This window comes from Vigna umbellata, chromosome 11 (assembly GCF_029865625.1).
Source record: "Vigna umbellata cultivar VRB3 chromosome 11, Vumbellata_1.0, whole genome shotgun sequence".
NCBI classification, from domain to species: domain Eukaryota; kingdom Viridiplantae; phylum Streptophyta; class Magnoliopsida; order Fabales; family Fabaceae; genus Vigna; species Vigna umbellata.
In genome coordinates, this window is record NC_142175.1 from 7,052,448 (window position 1) to 7,074,893 (window position 22,446).

The 22,446-nt window shown below is 33.3% G+C and overlaps 2 protein-coding genes across 5 annotated transcripts; both read left to right on the forward strand.

Moving 5' to 3' along the window:
* The first annotated feature begins 169 nt into the window (after positions 1 to 169).
* On the forward strand, positions 170 to 6,820 carry LOC148190873 (uncharacterized). The gene is made up of 5 exons (XM_088101197.1): positions 170 to 318; positions 720 to 1,320; positions 2,029 to 2,814; positions 4,835 to 5,314; positions 6,092 to 6,820. The coding sequence occupies exons 1-5, from the start codon at positions 170 to 172 to the stop codon at positions 6,818 to 6,820; spliced, it is 2,745 nt and encodes a 914-aa protein (XP_087957323.1).
* A 1,647-nt stretch (positions 6,821 to 8,467) lies between these two features.
* Positions 8,468 to 22,238, forward strand: LOC148190874 (putative disease resistance protein At1g61190). 4 transcript variants are annotated; one of them, XR_015782863.1, is made up of 10 exons: positions 8,715 to 8,834; positions 9,112 to 9,152; positions 9,422 to 10,165; positions 19,648 to 19,764; positions 19,957 to 20,034; positions 20,138 to 20,236; positions 20,379 to 20,471; positions 20,570 to 20,602; positions 21,420 to 21,502; positions 22,021 to 22,238. XR_015782863.1 is itself a non-coding variant. In XM_088101623.1 (7 exons), exons 1-6 carry the CDS (start codon positions 8,589 to 8,591, stop codon positions 20,466 to 20,468), a joined length of 1,692 nt encoding a protein of 563 aa, XP_087957749.1. In that variant the 5' UTR covers positions 8,468 to 8,588; the 3' UTR covers positions 20,469 to 20,471; positions 21,420 to 21,505. The 4 variants fall into 4 exon arrangements, 1 of the variants encoding a protein (XP_087957749.1); XR_015782861.1 differs by having other exon boundaries at positions 8,468 to 9,152; XR_015782862.1 differs by lacking the exon at positions 19,957 to 20,034 and having other exon boundaries at positions 8,468 to 9,152.
* The last annotated feature ends 208 nt before the right edge of the window (positions 22,239 to 22,446 follow it).

The window sequence follows — 22,446 nt, forward strand, 5'->3', positions numbered from 1 at the left end:
TTCCAAAACTTTTTGTCTTTCTCTCTCAAAACCTTTCTCTCAAAACCTTTCGTCTTTCTTTCTCTCAAAGAACCTTTCGTCTTTCTTTCTCTCAAAGTCCAATATTTCACCTTTTTCTGCTTCTCCCTGGTGTAGTACTCACCCTTCACCGGCGACATCTTTGAGGTCAATGACGGGGATCTCGAACTGGGTATGGCTCCGATCGCCAGAGACGGCGATGTCTTCCGGCGGCATGACAAAAATAAGAGGGATTTTGGTGATGCCCACCCTTAACACCGCCTTTGGTTTCTTCGAAGGCTTTCAGCTCCAGTGGCGGAGGTAGGTGCGGGTGCCTGAGCTGCTACTGTAGTGATCTTTAGTTCTCTAATGCGAATCTTATCATCAAACCTATAAATGAAATTATTCCTTCAATTTCTTTTCATTGTAAGGTTACTTGTTAATTAATAAAAAATCCTTTTCTTCGTTCTATTCTGTTACTTTCTATAATCTTAATTTTGTAAGTCCTCATTTTTATTTTATTATTATGATTTGCTAGTATTTTTCCTATTTGCATGTATTTCATCAACATTTTCATAATCATGAAAGATATATTTCCAAAATTTTACAATACAATCAAATTTGGATGTGATGAAAATGAAAATCTAAATCTAATTTCTTTTGTAGGAGATTATATCAAATTTGAGTGAGAGAGATATACAAGAGTTATGTCTTGGCTCAAGGTGCATTCCAAACTCCAACTTCGGTCTCTTAGAATCTCTAACTCTGGATGATTGCCAGCTTTTAGCAGATGTACTCCTACCGTTCAATTTACTTCATTTCTTAACTAATTTGAAGAAGTTGGAAGTTAGAAACTGTGATTCTGTCAAAATCATCTTTGATGTCAAATATACAACACAAGACAGAGAAGTGACCTCTGTGGGACCAACCCTTCCTTTTTCCTTGAAGAAATTGACTTTAATCAACCTGTCAAAACTAAAGAATGTTTGGAATGAAGATCCTCAAGTAATTCTAAGCATGCACCATTTACAAAAAGTTTGTGGTAAGGAATGTGAAGTCCTTGCAAGTGTGTTTCCACCATCAAAAGACAAATATCTTGTGAAACTTGAACATCTAGAAGTGAAAGACTGTAAAAGATTGATGACTATTTTTGCAGAGGATAATATAGATCCAAGAACAAAGCTAGAGCTTACATGTCCCTTTGTGAGATCATTGGAACTTCAGGGTTTGTCCAGCTTCAAGTATTTTTACTACAACTCACTGTATTGTGAAATTTTTACAGATCTAGAATCACATACCATGAATCAAGTCGGAACTGAAAAGGTATGTACGACTATTTTATCACTTCCCCTTCAACTAAAAATTAAATATGGAATCATCAGTTTCTTTAATGGTTTGTCATTGTTCCGTAGTACGAATTACTGTGAAAACTATAACTTATTACGAATCTCGCATCATGAAAGGCTATTTATGTCAATGTATACAAAAGAGATGGATCTCTAGGCACACACAACAAAGAATAAAGATAGAGAAAATTTAGACTAGACAAATAACTGAAAATTTTATACTATGAGGAGAAATTACAACACTCTTAAGAATTCCTCAATTGCTTAAAAGCAAGAGAACTAAAGAAGGAAGAGAAGAGAATGGGATGAGAAATGGGGAACCTTAACCTCTCTTTTATAACCAAAGGAGGAAGTCCCTTACAATGTTTTATTAGATGTGGAACTTCTCTCCTTCACATTTTTCTCAGTTATTCATGTGTTTGTCATTGGGGGGAAATGGAGTAGATATGATTTTGCAAAGAGAATTTAAGAGAAACCTCCTATAATTGTTTGTCATTGTTTCATGAGTTGTACGAAATATTGCGAAAATTAAAATATGAAAATTTCACGTACAATGCCATCACGTGGCTAATTTGTCACCAACTATAAATTATTAGGAATCTGTCATATTTATGTCATTGTATACAAAAGAGATGGATCTCTAGTTATCAAAAAATAACATCCTTTTTCATGTGCTTTTTCTCAGTTATTCAAGTGTTTGTCATTGGGGGAAAGTGGAGTAGATATGATTTTGCAAGGAGAATTTAAGAGAAACATCCTACACAACATAAAAGCACTTACTCTCTGCTTGGGTTCGGATGTATTTCGATATAAAATTCTAGAACAGGTTCCTAATATAGAGAAACTTGTGGTGTGTGATGGCTCCTTCAAGAAGATGTTCTGTCGTGAAAGTCCTGATAATGTGTTACAGCAGCTGAAAGTATTACAGTTGGAGTCCCTTGGAGAGCTGGTTTCCATTGGGCTAGAGAACTCTTGGACTGATTCCTTTGTCAGAAACTTAGAAACCTTTGAAGTCATTAGATGTTCAAGTTTAAAAAACTTAGTAGCATGCACAGTTTCTTTCTCCAATCTGACATATTTGAAAGTAGAAAATTGCCATAGCTTATTATCATATTTGTTAACATCCTCAACAGCGAAGTGTTTGGGTAAACTCAAAAGAATGGAGATAGAAGAGTGTGATTCAATTGAAGAGATAGTGTGTAAGGAAGATGGGGAGGAATCTGAGGATGAGATAATATTTCCGCAACTCAGTTGTTTGAATCTTGATAGTTTATCAAAGCTCAAAAGGTTCTACAGAGGGAGTTTAGGTTTTCCATCCTTGGAGGAACTGTCAGTAACATATTGCGATGAGATGATAACTTTGTGTGTGGGTACTATAATAGCAGGCAAGTTGTTCAAAGTTAAAATTCAAGAGGTTATTCAAGTGGAAATTGATCTCAACTTTACTATGAGGAAGAAATATCTGAGAAAGGTACGTGTTTAATGTTTTTAATTTAACATTTAAAATACATGTCTGATTATTGGTCAATATTGATATTTTAAGAGTTTGACTTTATGGCTTTTTTCTTTGTCAAACTTATTAGTAATGAAAAAAAAAATAGAATATTTTTTCCAGTTAAAATTTTTACTGAGAAGTTTTTCCAAATAAACTCTGCTAACTCCCAAATTCAAACTATGTAGTATGTTAAATGATTTTTATTTTCACAAATAAGGTAAAAAATTACTAAATAAGGCTTTCATAATTGTCATGTTATTAAATTGTTTTATAGAGGGATTATTATGGTTTTAAAAATATTAACACCGACAATCCAATCAGATATTTACACACACACACATGTATATATATATATATATATATATATATATATATATATATATATATATAAAAGCTTTTTAATAAATGATACTTCTATGTTTTTGTAATTTGTCACCTTTATTTTATTTAGAAATATACTTTACTTTATTAGAACTCTAATAAAAATTATAAAGACAGTTATGCAACATAAAAATAAAAAAATTAAATAATTTTTAATTATAGGAAAGTTATTTATTTATCCTAAATCATGTTAAACAAAATATATTGTATCTTACAAATTTCCCAATAGTTTTATATAAAATGCACCAAAAATACATTGAAAAAGAAAATCATTTATATGTTAACAAAATGTAAATTATCTATTATTCAATCATAATTATGTTCAAATAAATTTCAAAATAAATTACTTTAAAAATCATATTTAACAAAAACTATGATAAACTGATGGTTTGAAACATTGTCCCAATAACCCATACAAATTAAATTAAATTTAACTTAATTAACGTACTCATAGTAAATGGTAAGTTTATTAATTAAAATAACTTATAATTAGAACAGAATTACATATTTTGTATATGCCATTTCAACATTAATTTAGTAAAGGATGTTTTTAATTAATTTTAATTTTTTATAATTTTTATTTATCAATAAATTGTTTTTCTTATATTTATTTCATTTTTAATTGCTATACATTTTTCATAAAGAATATTTCTTATTAAACTCTATATTTTAAAATATTTATACACAAATTTAGGATAATGTAAAAATAACACATTTTTAAACATATGTATGATATTTAAATTAAAGTAATAATAGAGATAAAATGAATCATCCGTAATCCAAATAAATAAATAAAAGTGATAAAAATAAAATAAATATACTATAATCAATGTTATAGGCTTTTAAGGATAACCTAGAAATTATAAAATAAAAACTATAAAGAATATAATAATCATAATAATAATACACTAATAACAAAAGTAGTTTGTTATTATTGTCATTATCTTATTTAGAAATATATTAGAAACGGTAATTTTTTTTGTAATGTAAAAAAAAATAATAATAAATACTTTATATAAAAGTAAAAAGAAACTTAATAATTGTTTTAAGAGATAACTAGATATAAATATAAAAGGTTAAAAACTAAGTTCAAATATCTCGCTTCTAAAGTTGTACATTTAAGTTGCTATTTTTTTTCCCGGATATTAGTAATAGATAGAGAAAACATTAGAAAATAGATTAAAGGGCATGTGAAACTTAACTTTTAGGGGCAGAAAAGTAAAATCAAAGTAAAATTAAGTGAAAATGTAATTTACATCCTTATATTTGAATTTAGTCTCATTCATCAAGCTTTTATTATTATCAAAGTTGAATTTTTAAATTAATATTTATTTAAATACATTCCGAAACTTAAAAGAAATAAAAAAATTAAAAACATCATAATATGAAAAACTTTAGAGATTTTTGTTTATAATTAACATCTATACTTAAATTGCCAAAGGAAAGTATATATATATATATATATATATATATATAATATGAAAGGTGACCGTAGAAACAATTTTCATTGTAAAGTCTGAATTCTTGATAATCCTTGTACAACATTATAATGGGGAAATTTTCATGACCGTAGAAACAATTTTCATATTTCATTTACATGTTCTGATTTCCACAGATTGCATCATCATCGAAATGGGGAAAGAGTCTTGAATTCAGAGATAGGACAGACCTACAAGAGATGTGGTGTCTCTCACTTCAGATACCCGACTTTTGTTTCACTTACTTGAAAACCTTTATTGTGAATAAATGCAAAATTTCATCATATTCTGTGCTACCTTTCTCTTTACTTTCTTTATTACCCAAATTGAAAACATTGGAAATTAAAAACTGTGATTCTGTGAAAACCATATTTGATGTAAAACGTACAACAAAAGACACATCAATTACCTTTTCTCTGAAGAAATTGGTTTTACAGAAGCTGCCAAATCTGGAAACCGTTTGTAGTGAAGTTACAGAAGCTAATCCAGCTCATCGAGAAGGAACAAATCCTATAATTATGTTCCCCTTTGTGTCGTCGTTGACACTATTGGATTTGCCCAACTTCAAGCATAATACTATATATGGCATTCATGATGATGCACCACCAACATTTGAGGTTTGCGCTTCTTCTTTTTTCAATAACATATATATAATGCATTAAAAGTGCTTGAATCTTTGTAAACAATCTCCTACCAACCATCGAAATATTTCTCATTGTTTTCTTCCTGTAGAAACCACTATTCATCTCATTTATAAAACTTTTCTACTCAAAATTAATTATAAATATCAAAATGGTTGCCGCTTTATGAGCATACTTGGTCTGACTAGTTCATCCTTTTTTTCTCTTTTAAATGCTCTTGTTCACACATATTTTATTTTATCTTGAAATGTTTCAGTTTTCCACTAATTGTTTGGTATTTTGTGTCAGTATTTTAAGGTTGTGAAAGGAATAGTTGATGGGATAGAGAAAATGTAAAAATAATTGAATATAGAGAAAATGTGGAGATAATGGAATGTGAAAATAGTAGTTGAAAGAAGTGTTGTAGATGTATTTAGTTGTAGTAGATGGTGGCTTCATTCAAATGGTAGAGTACATGGGTATTTATAAACCCATAGATTATTCTAGGATATGCTGGGCACAACTTACGTGAAATGTCCTAGATTTTTATGTATGTAGAATATTCTTGATTTTTCTTCTTATCTTAGATTTTTCTATAATATTCTAAAACTTGTATTACATTTCAGTTCTTCTATCCTAAGAATTTCTACATTCTTCTAGAATTTGCATTACATTTTAATATTTTTGCATGAAAGTTCACAATTTCAATTTTACAGAGTTGAATTTATGACTGTACAAACCTGCTTTTACATGGTTATTGGTTTCTCGTTGCAGCTAATTATACCCAACTTAGAGCATCTGACAGTGGGTAAAAATGAATTAAAGATGATTGTGGACGGAGAATTTCAGAGAAATCTTTTAGACAAGTTAAAAGTTCTCGGTCTGTGTTTTGATATTGAGTGTGATGAATTTCCGGATTATGGATTTCTACAACAGTTGCCAAATGTAAAGAAGCTTGTGGTGTGTAGTAGTTCATTCAAAGTGATTTTCTTCGATCGAAGACCAAATAATTGTGAACTTCTATCACAGCTGAAAGAATTACGGTTGGAGTCCCTAGAAGAGCTAGTTTCCATTGGGTTAGAGAACTCGTGGACCGATGCCTTTGTCAGAAAACTAGAAACTTTTGAGGTCATCAGCTGTTCCAGTTTGGAAAACTTGGTAGCATGCACAGTATCTTTCTCAAATCTGATATGTTTAAAGGTAGAAAGTTGTGATAGTTTGTCATATATGTTTACATCCTCAACTGCCAAAAGTTTGGGTCAACTTCAAAGAATGGAGATAAACAACTGTAAATCAATTGTAGAAATCGTATCTACAGAAAGGGAGGAAACAGATGAGAATGAGATAATATTTTCGCAGCTCAATTGTTTAAAACTTAATAGTTTATTGAATCTCCGATGGTTCTACAGAGGCAGCTTAAGTTTTCCATCCTTAGAAGAATTATCAGTAAGATATTGCGANGTTTTTTGTTTGTTAAACTTCAAAACACGAGTTGTTGGATAATCTAGTTTCTCTAGACGATCTTGTCTCAACACCTTTACTAATCACATTCAAATTTACCCTCTTTCTATTTGTATTGTGATACTTCACATTGTGGAGATTGATGTAACTTGGCAAACATGCTCTTGTATAAAACACAATCATTTGAGCATGCATGAATTCTTTTTATGCTCCATACCCACGTGACACAATATCTTCTTTGCATCATAATTGCATATTAGTAATGTGTTACTTTCACGAAGTATGTCACTCAACAACTCAAGCAATTATATAAAGCTTTTATTAGTCTACCCATTTCTTGCCTTCATATTGAACAATTTTAATACCACTAACAATCGAGTGTACTTAGTGCATTCTGGATACAAAATCTTTTTTGCATCACTACACAAGTTTTCATACACATGAGCAAATTGGAAAGAATCATATTCGACATCATCTATCATGTCCTCTTATCGATCACCCATTCCAAAATAAACTTCTTCTGCTTCTAGTTAAGGGTGAGTTATTGACATGCTTATTAATTCACCATGCCATGTCTACTTTGTGTGGATCTTTAGGAATTCATCACCTAGAATATACTCTCGAAAAACTTAAGTTAGTAGTTTTATCTCATTAAAACAATTAACACACAAGTAATTAAATCTTTCGTTAATTTTTGGATCATTCATCTTTGAAAATTCAAGTAATTGCTTCACTCCTCCACTTTCATATTCATTTGTGCGTATCAAATTTATCTAACTCTGATCCATTGTTTTTTGTAAAAAAACACCTCTCCTTTTAGGTTGAGCTAAGAAACAAATAAACACAATTAAGAGTTTCCAATCTGTTGGACCGCCTATCTGGTTTGTAATAAAAGATTTTGTTTCATATAAAAAGAATGGGTTCATTCATTTCATGAATTTAAGTTCATAAACTCATTAGAGTTTATGAATTACCTTGAAATCATAACAAGTCATTCACATAATGCACGTTGCATACAAAGCTATCGTATAAAATGCACATAACTTAAGTTGTATTCATAACTTACCAAACTAAACTATTTTCTTCAATGCTTTCAGTTCACTCATTTCATGTGTTTAATTAAGATCATAAACTCGTTAGAGTTTATCACCTACCTTAAAATCATAACAAATCATTCACGTAATGCATCTGAGTTACAAAATTGATCGTATAAGCACACATCACCTAAGTTGTATTTACAACTTACCAAACTAAAATATTTCCTTCAATGCTTTCAGTTTGTTATTGTAAGCCCAGGGGACAAAAAGCTACAAGCTTAGTGGCTTGTCGCTAGCCTAAGGCTCAAAATGAACAATGATGATAGTGGTACTAACGACAACATAGTTTCCCTACAATTTGCATGTTGCCTCCAAGAAACCTGTAGCGAAAGACAATTGTGAAAGATAGACTCAATATACATTAAGGACCTCAACAAAGAGGAAAAATAACTACTTGTCAAACGGACCCTGAAACTAACACATTAATAGTCTATTTCTAAACTAAAACTCTTCAATTTCTAGTGTTCACAGTGAAGCTTGAAACTTATCTATCCAAAAATGCAACAGATATACATACTTTTAAGATTTAAATGTACATTCATAATTCATCTTAAAAGTTATCAGTTCAAACAAATTTGGATGTTATGAAAATCTAAATCTAATTTCTTTTGCAGGTGAGTACATCAAATTTGGGTGAGAGAGATATACAAGAGTTATGTCTTGGCTCACGACCCATCCCAAACTCCAACTTCAGTTTCTTGGAATCTCTAACTATGGATGGTTGCGATTTTTTATCATATGTAGTTCTACCATTCAGTTTGCTTCCTTTCTTAACTAGTTTGGAAACGTTAGAAGTTCGAAACTGTGATTCTGTCAAATCCATTTTTGATGTCAAATGTACATCACAAAGCAGAGATGTGACATCTATAGGGCAAACACTCCCTTTTTCTCTGAAGAAATTAACTATATCGAAACTGCCAAATCTGAAGAATGTTTGGAATGAAGATCCTCAAGTAATTGTAAGCATGAACCATTTACAAGAAGTTTGTGTTAAGAAATGTGAAGGCCTTACAAGTGTGTTTCCAGCATCAAAAGACAAATATCTTTTGAAACTTGAAAATCTAGTAGTGAAAGAATGTAAAGGATTGTTGACTATTTTTGCAGAGGATAATATAAATCCAAGAACAAAGCTAGAGCTTAAAATTTCATGTCCCTTTGTGAGATCATTGCAACTAAGGGATTTACCCAACTTGAAATATTTTTACTACAGCTCACTGTATTGTGACATTTTTACAGATCTAGAATCACATACCGAGAATCAAGTCGGTTCTGGAAAGGTATGTACTTACTGTTTTGTCACTTCCTCTTCGACTGTAAATTAAAGATAGAATCATCGGTTTCTATAATTGTTTGTCATTGTTTCATGAGTTGTACGAAATATTGCGAAAATTAAAATATGAAAATTTCACGTACAATGCCATCACGTGGCTAATTTGCCACCAACTATAACTTATTAGGAATCTGTCATATTTATGTCATTGTATACAAAAGAGATGGATCTCTAGTTATCAAAAAATAACATCCTTTTTCATGTGCTTTTTCTCAGCTAATCAAGTGTTTGAAATTGGGGGAAAGTGGAGTAGATATGATTTTGCAAGGAGAATTTAAGAGAAACATCCTACACAACATAAAAGCACTTACTCTCTGCTTGGGTTCGGATGTATTTCGATATAAAATTGTAGAACAGGTTCCTAATATAGAGAAACTTGTGGTGTGTGATGGCTCCTTCAAGAAGATGTTCTGTCGTGAAAGTCCTGATAATGTGTTACAGCAGCTGAAAGTATTACAGTTGGAGTCCCTTGAAGAGCTGGTTTCCATTGGGCTAGAGAACTCTTGGACGAATTCCTTTGTCAGAAACATCGAAACCTTTGAAGTCATTAGTTGTTGGAGTTTAAAAAACTTGGTAGCCTGCACAGTGTCTTTCTCCAATCTGACATATTTGAAAGTATATGGTTGCCATAGCTTATCATATTTGTTGACATCCTCAACAGCGAAGTGTTTGGGTAAACTCAAACGAATGGACATAAGACAGTGTAATTCAATGGAAGAGATAGTGTGTAAGGAAGATGGGGAGGAATCTGAGGATGAGATAATATTTCCGCAACTCAGTTGTTTGAATCTTAGAAGTTTATCAAAGCTCAAAAGGTTCTACAGAGGGAGTTTAGGTTTTCCATCCTTGGAGGAACTGTCAATAACGTATTGCGATGGGATGCTAACTTTTGATTTCGAAGAGGTTATTCCATTGGGAACCGAGCTCAACTCTGTATTGTGGGAGATATATCTGAGAAAGGTACGTGTTTAATATTTTTAATGATTCTTGTCTTTATAATATATAGTGATTTAATTTATCACTTTGCCATATATAGAAAAACATATAACCATAGGTTATATTATTATTCAATCATAATTTTTCCTTGTTTATTTTTTAAAAATAATTATCTTGAATCATATCTAATACTAGTAGAAAAATAAGAAATTATTACAATTTTTCAACTAACATTAGTTAATTTTAGTTTATGAAAGAATTTTTTTCTTATATATTTATTTATTCCTAAAAGAACTCATGACAGAATAATTTGTTGTATATAATTTAGTATTTACATAAAGTTGTTTTAAAGTTTATTAACAATAAACTATAAGTGATGGAAATTATTCAAAAATATGACATTGGAGGTATTAAATAATATGGGCACTATTCATCATCAACGGAGTTCTATTCATTGTTGAACATAGAATTGTCTTAAATTGTATATAAGAAATTTTAGAAATTTCTAGATATAATGGTATTTGAATGATTTCAATTGAAATTTCTTATTTTTAAGTTAGTTTTGCATAAATTAATTAAAATATGTAAGATTTTAATTTATTATAAAGCAACTTAATTTAAGGAAAAATAAATCTATTTAAAAGTTATTTTGATAACTTGATTCTAATATTGAGTCTAAGTTTACTTATTCGTGTGATTCACCTAAATACCTTGGTACAACCTCCACCCGCATTCCTTTATTAATGTGATTCACCCTTGTCTTGTATAAGAACATCTTAATAGTGTATAACCCACCCCAAACCCAATATTAACATCACCTGGCGAAGGCACAATCAATCAGGGTGCCTTCAAGATCTCACATATCACACAACCCCAAACACAACGTCAGGTTATATCTCACGATATTCCCTCTTGAAACCCCATGCATCATGGAAGGCATTTTTGAAAATGAAAAAAAAAGGCCAAGAATCTACACCCTCTTGCATGAACTAAAGAACCCTCATGCCCATTACATAGAAACATAGTTACACAACCCAAAACACAAGGAACCCCATTTAAAAATAAGAAACCCAATGCATCAAACCAAGAACCCATGCCACACATGTTGTTTACGTGACTATCAATGGGTCCCATGTACATGTATTTAGACTGACCATATCACTATTGGGTATATTAAAGACAAGCATTAAAGGGAAATGATAGCGGTTATTTTCGCTTATATGCAGCGGTTTCGTAACCGAGACATATACAGACGAGACAAAAAGGGGTAGGCTTTTTGCCTCGGTTCCGAACCGAAGCAAAAAGGTGTGTGATTTTTCCTCGATTCAAATCCAACCGAGGCAGTAGAGGTTTTTTTTTTCGTTTTCACCATTCGCCATATGAGTTGTTAGCCCTTGGCTACAATCCATCAATGCCTACCACTCCATCTCATACCACCATCATCAAAGATTCCACTACGAAGAAGAAAGAACGAGACCGACATGCTCCCACCACCACCTGCAGAGAATCAAACTCCACCACTCCTACAGACACTAGTACAAAATGGGCTTTTAAACTCGCACAATAGACCTCGGTTTACACCAAACCGCTGTCTATTCAGACACGGTGGCAGTTTTGTAATTAACGAGACCTTATAGGCCTCGGTTCAGACTTGACCGGTGCCAAAAAAGGTTACTACTTCGGTTGTGAAAGCAACCGGTGCCTAATTAGTGGTTTCTGACACGGTTAAAAAAAACCGGTGCCAAAAAGGGGTATACTGCATCGGTTGGTAGGAGGGACCGAGGCGTATCAGCCTCTACTGCCTCGGGCCAAAAGGACCGAGGCATATAACCCTCTTATTTCCCCAAATATTCGCGAAAACCTACCCTCACTCTCGCCTTCCTCGCTCCCGCGCCTCCCTCCTCTCACCTCGCTCCCTCCCTCTCGCTCTCGCGCCTCCCTCCCCTCACCTCGCCTCCCTCTCGCTCTCGCGCCTCCCTCCCCTCACCTCACCTCCCTCTCGCTCTCGCGCCTCCCTCCCCTCACCTCGCCTCCCTCGCTCTCGCGCCTCCCTCCCCTCACCTCGCCTCCCTCTCGCTCTCGCGCCTCCCTCCCCTCACCTCGCCTCCCTCTCGCTCTCGCGCCTCCCTCGCTCTCGCGCCTCTCTCCCCTCGGTCTCGCTTCGTCACTCTCTCGCTGGCTCGCTCCGTCGCTCTCTCGGTCTCCAAAATCTCCTGCGAGTGCGTCGCCTCTGGAGGGAAGAGCAAGCGGTGGTGGTGCGTCAATGGTGGCGGCGGTGATAGTGGTGGAGGTGGTGGTCAGATTAGGGTTTTTCTGATGTTGATGGTGGTGGTGTGAATCTGAGATTAGGGTCAGATTGGGGTAAAATTAGGGTCAGATTAGGGTTTTTCGAATCTGAGATTTTGTTTTACTTGCTTCTTTGAATCTGAGATTGGGGTATTACTTGCTTCTTTGAATCTGAGATTGGGGTAAAATTAGGGTCAGATGTGATGTTGCCTGTGTTAACTTTTCTGTGTTAATTTGCTTGAGGCACCAAAATTAAATTCTTCTGTTAATTTGCCATCATTTTCAAAGCAAGCTAATGTGTTCAGATCTACAAAAAGGGGTGAGGGATTTGCTTAATCTGAGTTCTCTCCTTCTTCAAAAACCCTACTGATAATGCATAACCAAAATAAAAAATAAAAAAAAAGACCCTACTGCCTCGGTTTAGCCTTCAACCGAGGCAGTATAAGGAGAAGAACAATCTCGGTTCTGATAACCGAGGCCGAATCGTACCGTTTTTTGTCTCGTTCCAGAACCGAGGCATAAAGTTGATCACTTTTTACCTCGTCTGAATATGCCTCGGTTCAAAAACCGGTGCCTATTAGCGAATTTAACCGGTGCCATTTCCTTTAAATGTACTGGTGAGAGCATCAATTAAACATAAAACAACCCAAACAAAATAAGAAAAAGGAGACGGAAGGAAGTTTCCTCCTTCGCTGCGAATCAGAACAAAGAAAAGAAGAACGAGAATGACCGCCCTTGCGTCCCCGCCGCGTCTTCGTCACACCTCAATCACGCCATTGAAGATCCCTTCATCGCGCCTCCATTAGAACAACGAAGAGGAAGGAAGCCTCCCCCTTGCAAACGAAAGAAAATGGGAGAAAAGAGAGGAGCGGCATAACTTCTATCTCTGTTTGCAAAATTTAACCCTAAACACATGTTATTACCTCAGTTATTTTTTTAACCGAGGCAATAAGGGTCTACGGCCTCGGTTCTATAAAGAACTGATGCCTAAACGTTCTCAAAAAAATAAAAAATAATTACAAAAATGTCACCGCGCCAATTTTAGGCATCAGTTCCTTTTGAACCGAGGCATATACCTTTGCGCGATAATTACATAAATGTCACCGCACCAGTTTTAGGCATCGGTTCTTTTTGAACCGAGGCATATACCTTGAACGATAATTACCAAAATGTCACCGCACCAGTTTTAGGCATTGGTTCTTTTTGAACCGAGGCATATACCTTGCGCGATAAGTACAAAAATGTCACCGCACCAGTTTTAGGCATCGGTTCTTTTTGAACCAAGGCATATTCATTTGTGATAACTACAAAAATGTCACCGCGCCATTTTTTGCTTCGGTTACAACTTAACCGATGTCAAATGCACGAGTTAAATCTTGTTTTTTTATTAGTGAAGGTTCACAGGAAGATATAAACACCAATAAAATATGAGTTAAATCACATAAAGGATTGACATCATTCTCTACCAAAAACCTTAAAGCAATAGGTTAATGGATCTTTCATTTTTATATAGTGTTATACTTTCTCATTTCTATTCAATGTGAGACTTTGACTTACACTTAGATTCCCAACAACCACATGCATTCACGACACATCTAAAAAAGGAGAAGAAAATGTGATTTCATACTACCAACATAATCATACACAAAAATTTAACTCCCTTTACCTTCACTCACTCAGGTAGTTTCCCCTCATTTGGTTGCTACTCTAGCCCGATCCTCTTGCCTTGACAACTTCCAATACTTGCTTCTTTCCAACCCTTCACACGAATCTTTTTGTACTCCTTTCCCTTCTCTCTTTCTTCTCCTTTTATATTCTAAACCCTAGGAAAACCCCCTCCTTTCTATCATGTTCTACTTTTTAAACCATTGGAAGTCTATTTTTATCTTCTTTTGTTTCTGGTTCTGTTTGCAAAATAATAAACTGTTGGAGATTTTTTGAGTAAAAGCTACATCTTTTATTGAATTGATGAACACTTTAAATACAACAAAAAATTCAAACTGCACAAAGCATAAAAGACGAAATACATGGGACACGATTCCATGTTTAACAACTTCCTAAAAAATTTGAAACTGACTAAGATGTTTGAAACAGTCAAATATCTTTTAAAAAATAAAATAGAAATTAAATGAAAGAGTAAATTATTGTAACTGCTGCTGCAACTGAAGTATAACTTTAACACTCCTCCTTACTTTGGTTGCTGCAAACTCCAAGCTTTTCTCTAAGAAATTCAAACTTGCTTTTTGGTAAAGGCTTGGTAAATATATAAGCAAGTTGAAACTCAGATTTGCAATATGTCAAACTAACTGTACCTTCTTTTTGCACTTCTCTGAGAAAGAATAATTTGATATTGAAATGTTTGGTTTTTCCATGAAAAACAGGATTGCTTGAAATAGAAATAACAGCTTGATTGTCAACAAATATTTTAGTGCATTTTTCTTGCTTCATATTTAAATCCACTAGAATCTTTCTTAACCACAAGGCTTGATTTACAGTAGCGTTGGCTGCAATAAATTCTGTTTCTACAGTAGATTGTGCTACAGTGATTTGTTTTTTACAGCACCATGAGAACACACATTATCCAAACAAGAAACAGTAGCCTGAAGTGCTTTTCAAGCCATCTGTGAGCCTTCTCAGTCACTATCAGAATATCCTTGTAGTGTATCATCCTGACTTGCAAAAAAATTGATTCCAAAATTTAATGTTCCTTTCACATACCTCAGAACCTTTTTTGCAACAATAAGATGTGTCTCAGTTGCACAATTTGTAAATCTAGATAATAGACTTACAGAATGTAAGATATCAGGTCTAGTAGTTGTAAAGTACATTAAGCAATCAACTAGACTTCTATAAAAAGTTTCATCAACTGGTTTGGCTTCATCCTTTTTGCTCACCTTTTCCTTCTGGCACATTGGAGTATCTACGCTCTTGCCTTCATTCATTTTAAACTTTTTTAGAATTTCTTTAGTATACTTCTTTTGACAGATGAATACTTCTCCATTTTTCTGATTTATTTCCATTCCTAGAAAATAAGCCATTTCCCCCAAATCTGTCATCTCAAAAATTTGCTTCATATCTTCTTTGAATTTTCTCACAAGTTCTTCATTGCTTCCTGTAACCAGCAAATCATCCACATATAATGAGATAAAAATGAAATGTATTTCATCACCTTTAATGTAGAGGGTAGCTTCATTAAGACTTCTCTTGAATCCCAATTTCATCAAGTACTCATCAATTATGATGTACCATGCTTTAGGGGCCTGTTTTAGGCCATATAAAGCCTTTTAAAGCAAATACACATCATCTTCTTGCCCTTTCACAATGAAACCTTCGGGTTGTTCAACATAAATCTCCTCTTCCAATAAACCATTTAAGAATGCTGACTTAACATCAAGTTGGTAAACTTTCCAACCCTTTTGTACCGCTATTGCAAGCATAAGTCTGATTGTGTATAATATGGCAACAGGAGCAAAAGTGTCAGAAAAATCAACACCAAAAATTTGAGCATACCCTTTTACAACAAGTCTCGCTTTATGCTTGTTGATTGAGCCATCAGAATTCAACTTTGTTCTAAATACCCACCTCACACCAATCACTTTTCTATTTGTGGGTCTTCTCACCAACTTCCACGTTTCATTTTTTTCAATCATTAAGAGTTCTTCTTTCATTGCTGCAATCCATTTGGAATCTTTTTCTGCTTCCCAAAAATCTGTTGGTTCAAGTACAGCCGCATTACATCTTTGGAAATATCAAAATTGATCTCATACCTCTAATTGGAATGTCATCAATCCGATCATTTGTATCAAGTTGAGATTTTGAAACTTGATCATGAAATTCAGCTACTTGTTCTTTATCCCACTCATCATTTTCCATGAAATGAACATCTCTACTTATTAAAATTTTCGTAGTGTTTAGTTGGAAAATTCTATAAGCTTTAGAGTTTGAGCTATACTCGACAAAAATCCCTGCTTCTGCTTTTTGTCTAACTTATCTCATTTTATCTGTGGAATATAAACAAAACATAAGCAACCAAATACTTTGAGATTTTTCAGAGAGGGTTTAAAACCATATCAGGCTTCATATGGAGTTTTCTTTATGACAGCTTTTGTGGGAAGCCTATTAAGAAGGAAAACTACAATGTATGTAGCTTCAGCCCAATACTCTTTTGGCAAATGTTTCTCAAACATTAAACATCGAGCCATTTCCATGATGGTGCAGTTCTTTCTTTCACTGACTCCATTTTGTTGTGGAGTATATGGTGTTGTGAGTTGGTGTTCGATTCCCGCTTTCTCACAAAAAGAATTAAATTGATTTGAAGTGTACTCCTTGCCGTTGTCAGATCTCAACGCTTGGATTTTATAACTACTTTGTGTTTCAATCCATTGCTTGAGTTTCCAAAATATACTAGCAACTTCTGACTTGTATTTGAGAAAATATATCCAACACATTTTGGAGTAGTCATCTATAAAAATCAAAAAATACCTGCTGCCATTTAGAGATGGAGTGTTGTGAGGTCCTGCCACATCTGTGTGTATCAATTGCAACTTTTCTATAGCTCTCCAAGTTGACTGTTTGAATGGAAGTCTTGATTGCTTTCCTTGTTGACAAGTTCTACCGTCTGGAATTTCATATTCAAGACAAGGGAGATCTTGAACCAATTTCGTTCTTTGCATATTCACAACTGCTGGATGATTGAAGTGTCCAAGCTGCTTGTGCCAAACTTCAGTGTGGACATTTGTTGCAGAGAATGTTGTTTGCTCCTCCTTCATTGGATCAATCGCAAAACGTTTTCCTTTCATTTGTACATTGAATACTTCATTGTTATTTGTATCTTTGATCAAACACTTATCACTTTCAAAAATGACTTTGAAACCTTTTTGAATCAACTCTCCAACACTCAACAAATTTTGACTGATGTTAGGTACAAATAACACATCTTTGATAAGTTTTGTACCTGAAACACTTTCAATTGCTATTGTGCCTTTTCCTTTGACTTCAATATATTCTCCATTTCCAATTTTTACTTTGGAAATCACAGAAGTATCCAATTTCTTAAAGAGATCACGATCAAATGTCATATGATTAGTGCAACCACTATCAATTAGCCACTTCTCACTTGAATTGGGAATGGCAAGGCAAGTGGCCACGAAAAGTTGCTCTTCTTCTTCATCAACAACTTGGGCAACATTCTTTTGTTGGACATTCTCTTGTGTGACTATCTTTTGTTGATTGTTGCTTCTGCAAATTCTTTGATGATGTCTCATTTTCAAGCATTTTTCACATTGTTGGTCTGGTTTTCTCCAACACTTTGAATATGGATGATTTTTTCTTCCACAATGTTTACCAGGAGAGAAAAAAGGGTTGTCCCTGTAACTTTCAAATTTTTTTTCTTTTCGCCCATAACTCGAGCTAGCCTTCGCAGCCAGTGCCCCTTCAATAGATCCTTCAGACCTCATAAGCCTTCTTTGTTCTTGTGTCTGCAACGCATTCAACAATTCTGCAAAACTAATATTGGACAAATTTTTGGAGTTTTCCAGGGAAGTAATGGTAGCTTCAAACCTTTTAGGAATAGTTACAAGAATTTTTTGTACTAATCTGGAATCAGAAAATTCAGAACCAAGTAATCTTACTTTGTTTGTGATTTTGAGTAATTTGTCAAAGTACTCCTTCACTGTCTCAGATTCATCCATCTTCTGGAATTCAAACTCCCTAATAAGATTTAGAATTTTCATTCCTTTAATCCTTTCATCGCCTTCACACTCCTTTTTTAAGAAATTCCAAACTTCAAAAGATGATTTTATCATCATGATTCTAAGAAAGATTTCAGGAGAGACAACAACAAATAATGAAGCTCGTGCCTTTGATTTTCTTGATTTTCTCTCCTTATGAGTTTTGATCTGTGCCACTGTTGGGTTTGTAGGTAATGGAAGAACTTCCACTAGTGCAAGAAGTGGAAATAGCACCGGTTATAATTGGTTATAGACACCGGTTGGAGAAAATAAATAGTCATTAATATCATACTTAATTTGTTTACAATAGCCTACTAAAATTCTAGGCTACAGAATATATATATATATATATATATATTATATATATATATATATGTAATCTTATGAAACAATTATTCAAAATAATTGTCATAATTGGATTACTCTTCTTGTTATTACAAAAGTTTTCATAATAAATTGTCAATAAAAAAGAATTGAATTTCAATTTCATACACTCAATTTAAGAGTGTCAAAGCAAACCCACGTTATATGAATTGACTTATAACAAATTGAACTAATGAGTCACTTTAATCAATTATTTTTTGGTGAACTAATTTTTTTTTGTTAGAATCAACCAACCAGAGATTGATAGATCAGGTGGATTGATTCACTTACTACAAAAACATTCAATTTTACCAGAGGTTTATTTCCAGCGGTTTGGGAAATCTCCGCTAAGTTTTGGCGGTTTCGTGAAACCGCAGTTAAGTTATAAATATTTAAAAAAAAAATCACTTTCAGAGTAAAATATTATTTTGGTTAACCTAATCTGCCTTCCTTAGCGCGTTTTTATTTTCCTTCACTGGCGTTTTGAGTTCATCTCTTCATCTCCACTTCAACTCTTCATTTCCACTTCGACTCTTCATCTTTGTCGGCCACCATCTCCTTCACGCCGTCATTCACTGCGCCACCTTCATTAGATCTCCATCTTCTTCACCTTCCAGCCACCACCTCGCGCCCGTATCGATCACCGTGAGTCATCAGAATCAACAACAACGTCATTTTTGTTCCCTCATTGAATCAAAACGCAAAACCCTAAATCACCACCACAGTCTACAAATAGATCAACCACAAATCACAAATCAGCACCTGCAAAAAACCAAAAATTGCAATCCGCTACCACGAGCAACATTGCGCCACGAGCAAAAAGCTTTTTTCTTCTCTATTTACATGATGCATGTTTTATGAATTTGGTATTTGGTTTCAGTGTTAGTTTATAGTTGGTTTTTGTTTAGCTTTGTTTTCTTCTTTTTGTGACAAACCCCGAAAATCAAGAAGGTGATATGAGGAGTTTCAGGATTTTGACGTTGCTACTCGTTCTTTAGAAAAATAAGTTGTTGAAATGATGTGAGTAACACGTTTCATCATGTCTCAACTGGAGAAAACCAACTCAGTATTTGGGATTTTTGTTTGTTGAAATATTTACGGTTCCTCTTTTTTCCATATTGTTTTAAGGTTCCAAAAACTAAGGCGGTCCCTACTGCAGCAAAGAATATAACTTCTTCTAACAAGAAAACTCAGCCAAGTGGAAGTTCTGATTCTGATTCTGATAGCAGCTCTGATGAGGACGATGTAAGTTTTATACTCAGTGGGACATCACCAAATTGTTGTATATTTTATCTGGAATTAAAATAAGAAATTATATCAAGTAGATTGTTCAGTGTGTTTCTGTTTGGACAATCTTTATTTCGCCAATATATGTGGGAACATTGTGCAATAATTTTCTATTTTTTGTCTCGTGGTTTACTTGCTTGATAATATTAGAAAAAGAAAATATCTGCAACTACAAAGCTGCCTGCTTCATCAGACGATGATTCAAGTGAAGACTCTGATGAAGACGATGTAAGTTGTGGGTAATTGGATGCAATTGATAACTGAGCTTATTTTACTCTTATAAATTTGTTATTGGGCGTTATGTTCTGTTCTTATAATTGTTAATATACAGGATGTCAAGCCCTCTGCAACTACTGTGTCAAAGCCTGCTGTGTCAAAGAAGAAAGTTGATAGTTCTGATTCTGATGATAGCAGCTCTGATGAAGACAATGTAAATTTACTAATTTTATTTATCTTTTAATAGTGCTTTTTGGTTCATGTTCTGGAAGTCAAATGATTAGTTGTTTGTGATTGTTTTTATCAAGTAAATCAGATATTGAACTTAAACAAACCCAATGTCTCTGTGTTTCCAGAAGAAGGCTGCCAAAAAGGTTTCCAATGCCAAGTCAGTGCATGTGTCTAAGCAGCCTGTTAAGACCTCAAGTACTAGTGATTCAGATTAAGAGGTATTTTATTTAAATCTTCTCCATTGGTTTTGGTTTTATAGTTTTTAATTAAATTCATCTTTTCTGATATTTTGGTGAAATTTATTGAACTTTTGCAGGATTCTTTTGAAAGTGACTTTGAAGAGGAAAAGGTTGGTTTAAATTTGGTTTTATTTTATGCATATTCCGCATTGTGAAGCTTTGTGTATTTGGTGTTCACTCGTCAATTTGAATTCATAAAATTTTGGAGAAAACTGCAAAACCTGCTAATCTTAGCAAGAAACAAGCTCTGTAGTGAAGACCCCTAAAAATACTGTTTTGCTTTGGAAGGTCCATGCTTTGACTGTAGAGATGTTTAGTAGGTTATTATTTATGCAATTCTTATTGCAAGTATTTAGAGCATTATCTTCAACATCTTGGGCTGTGTTCCGAAAATAAATAAAATGAAAAAGGACAAAATTTGCATGGCAAAAAGTAGTGGATGGAAGTTGCTTGGGACCTTGTGGCTTCTGATCATAATGAAGTTTGTTCCATTTGGGAATTGATGAAAGAAACCTTGTGATTTTATAGCTGTAGTGATTCAAGTTCGTAAGCTACTATCGGTTAATTACTGTAATTAGACGTTTATCTTTTCTATCTTTAATAAAAACAACTTTATTATCTGATTCATTCTCGTATTATTTATATTTTATCAATATATTTTTCCTTTAATTATTTAATATCATCAACTCGTCATATTTTCATTATATATTTTTAACTCTTTAACTACTAATTTAGGATATTAATTGGCAACACAAAAAACAGTAATAAAATATATGAAAAATATTTTTTAAGAAAACAATATGAAGTGTCAAATTTGTAATTATTTTTCTAATATAATTAATAGGTAGAGACATTGTGATAGCAAGAACGTTTTTGTCAGATAAAGGATTCTAGCTTGATATCTGGTAAACTTCCCTCCCTTTGCAGGTTATTCTATTCAATGCTTTGTTCAGGTCCTAAACTTGATTCACACCAATTCAAGGATATTCTTGGTGAGACTACGGCTGCTGGTAAGAATATCACTATCTATTTCTTGTTCAAGTTGTTCCTGCAAATATCAACCATATTCTTGATCTTAGAAATGCATGTGTGTACTGTACATATAATTTAACACAATTGATATAATTAAATTTACAGTAATATCAGTGTTTCATTTGTTGAATATATATATATATATATATATATATATATATATATATAGCTATGAAAATATCATTGACGTGATGATAAAAAGGTTATTTATCATTATGTGATATAGCAAAATATAATTGCATTACCAATGTCAAAATAACTGTATGATTCTTTATTCAGCTCATTATTCTGTACAATTTTTGCTAAGTTTTACTGATTGAGATTTATTTGTGCTTTAATTTACCATATACTATTTGATACATACTCTCTCTTTTAATTTGACAACTCTAGAATTGTACAATTCAACTGAAAAAATAAGAAAATTTGTTACCCCTCAGTTTTAAAGTTTTCAAGAATTTTTTTTTTAATTTTTTGTGATTTCATTTTTATATTGTAGGTATTTGATCAAGGGGCCAAACAATGGATGTAATGAAGAAGAAGAAGAAAATTAGATATTGTTATTGAATATCTTTAGGAGTCATATTTTTAGTATTGAACATTTGTATTGAATATATGTATTGAACATCTATATAGAACATATGTAATGAATATCTATTAGTTGTACAAACGATATTAGGTTGAACAATGTTGTTTATTTTATACAATATTATTCAATTTTAGTTCATATTAATTTATTGTTTGTTTTCTCAATAAACCCATTTTTTTTATAATCTAATTTTATTACAATAAAAAAATAAATAAAAAATTAACTGGATACATTTCCGGCGGTTTTAAAACCCGGTTAACTAAACCATGCAAATTAGGGGCGGTTTTAGGAGAACCCCAGCTAGTTCCGGCGGTTTTTCAGTAACCCCTGCTAATA

What these genes read in the sequence shown, in the direction of transcription:
- LOC148190874 (XM_088101623.1), top strand. Translation starts at nt 8,589, where the DNA reads ATGGATGGTTGCGATTTTTTATCATATGTAGTTCTACCATTCAGTTTG. An exon ending in ATCAAGTCGGTTCTGGAAAG is followed by an intron (nt 9,153 to 9,421) that starts GTATGTACTTAC and finishes GCTTTTTCTCAG; the next exon opens with CTAATCAAGTGTTTGAAATT. An exon ending in GGGAGATATATCTGAGAAAG is followed by an intron (nt 10,166 to 19,647) that starts GTACGTGTTTAA and finishes TATTGTTTTAAG; the next exon opens with GTTCCAAAAACTAAGGCGGT.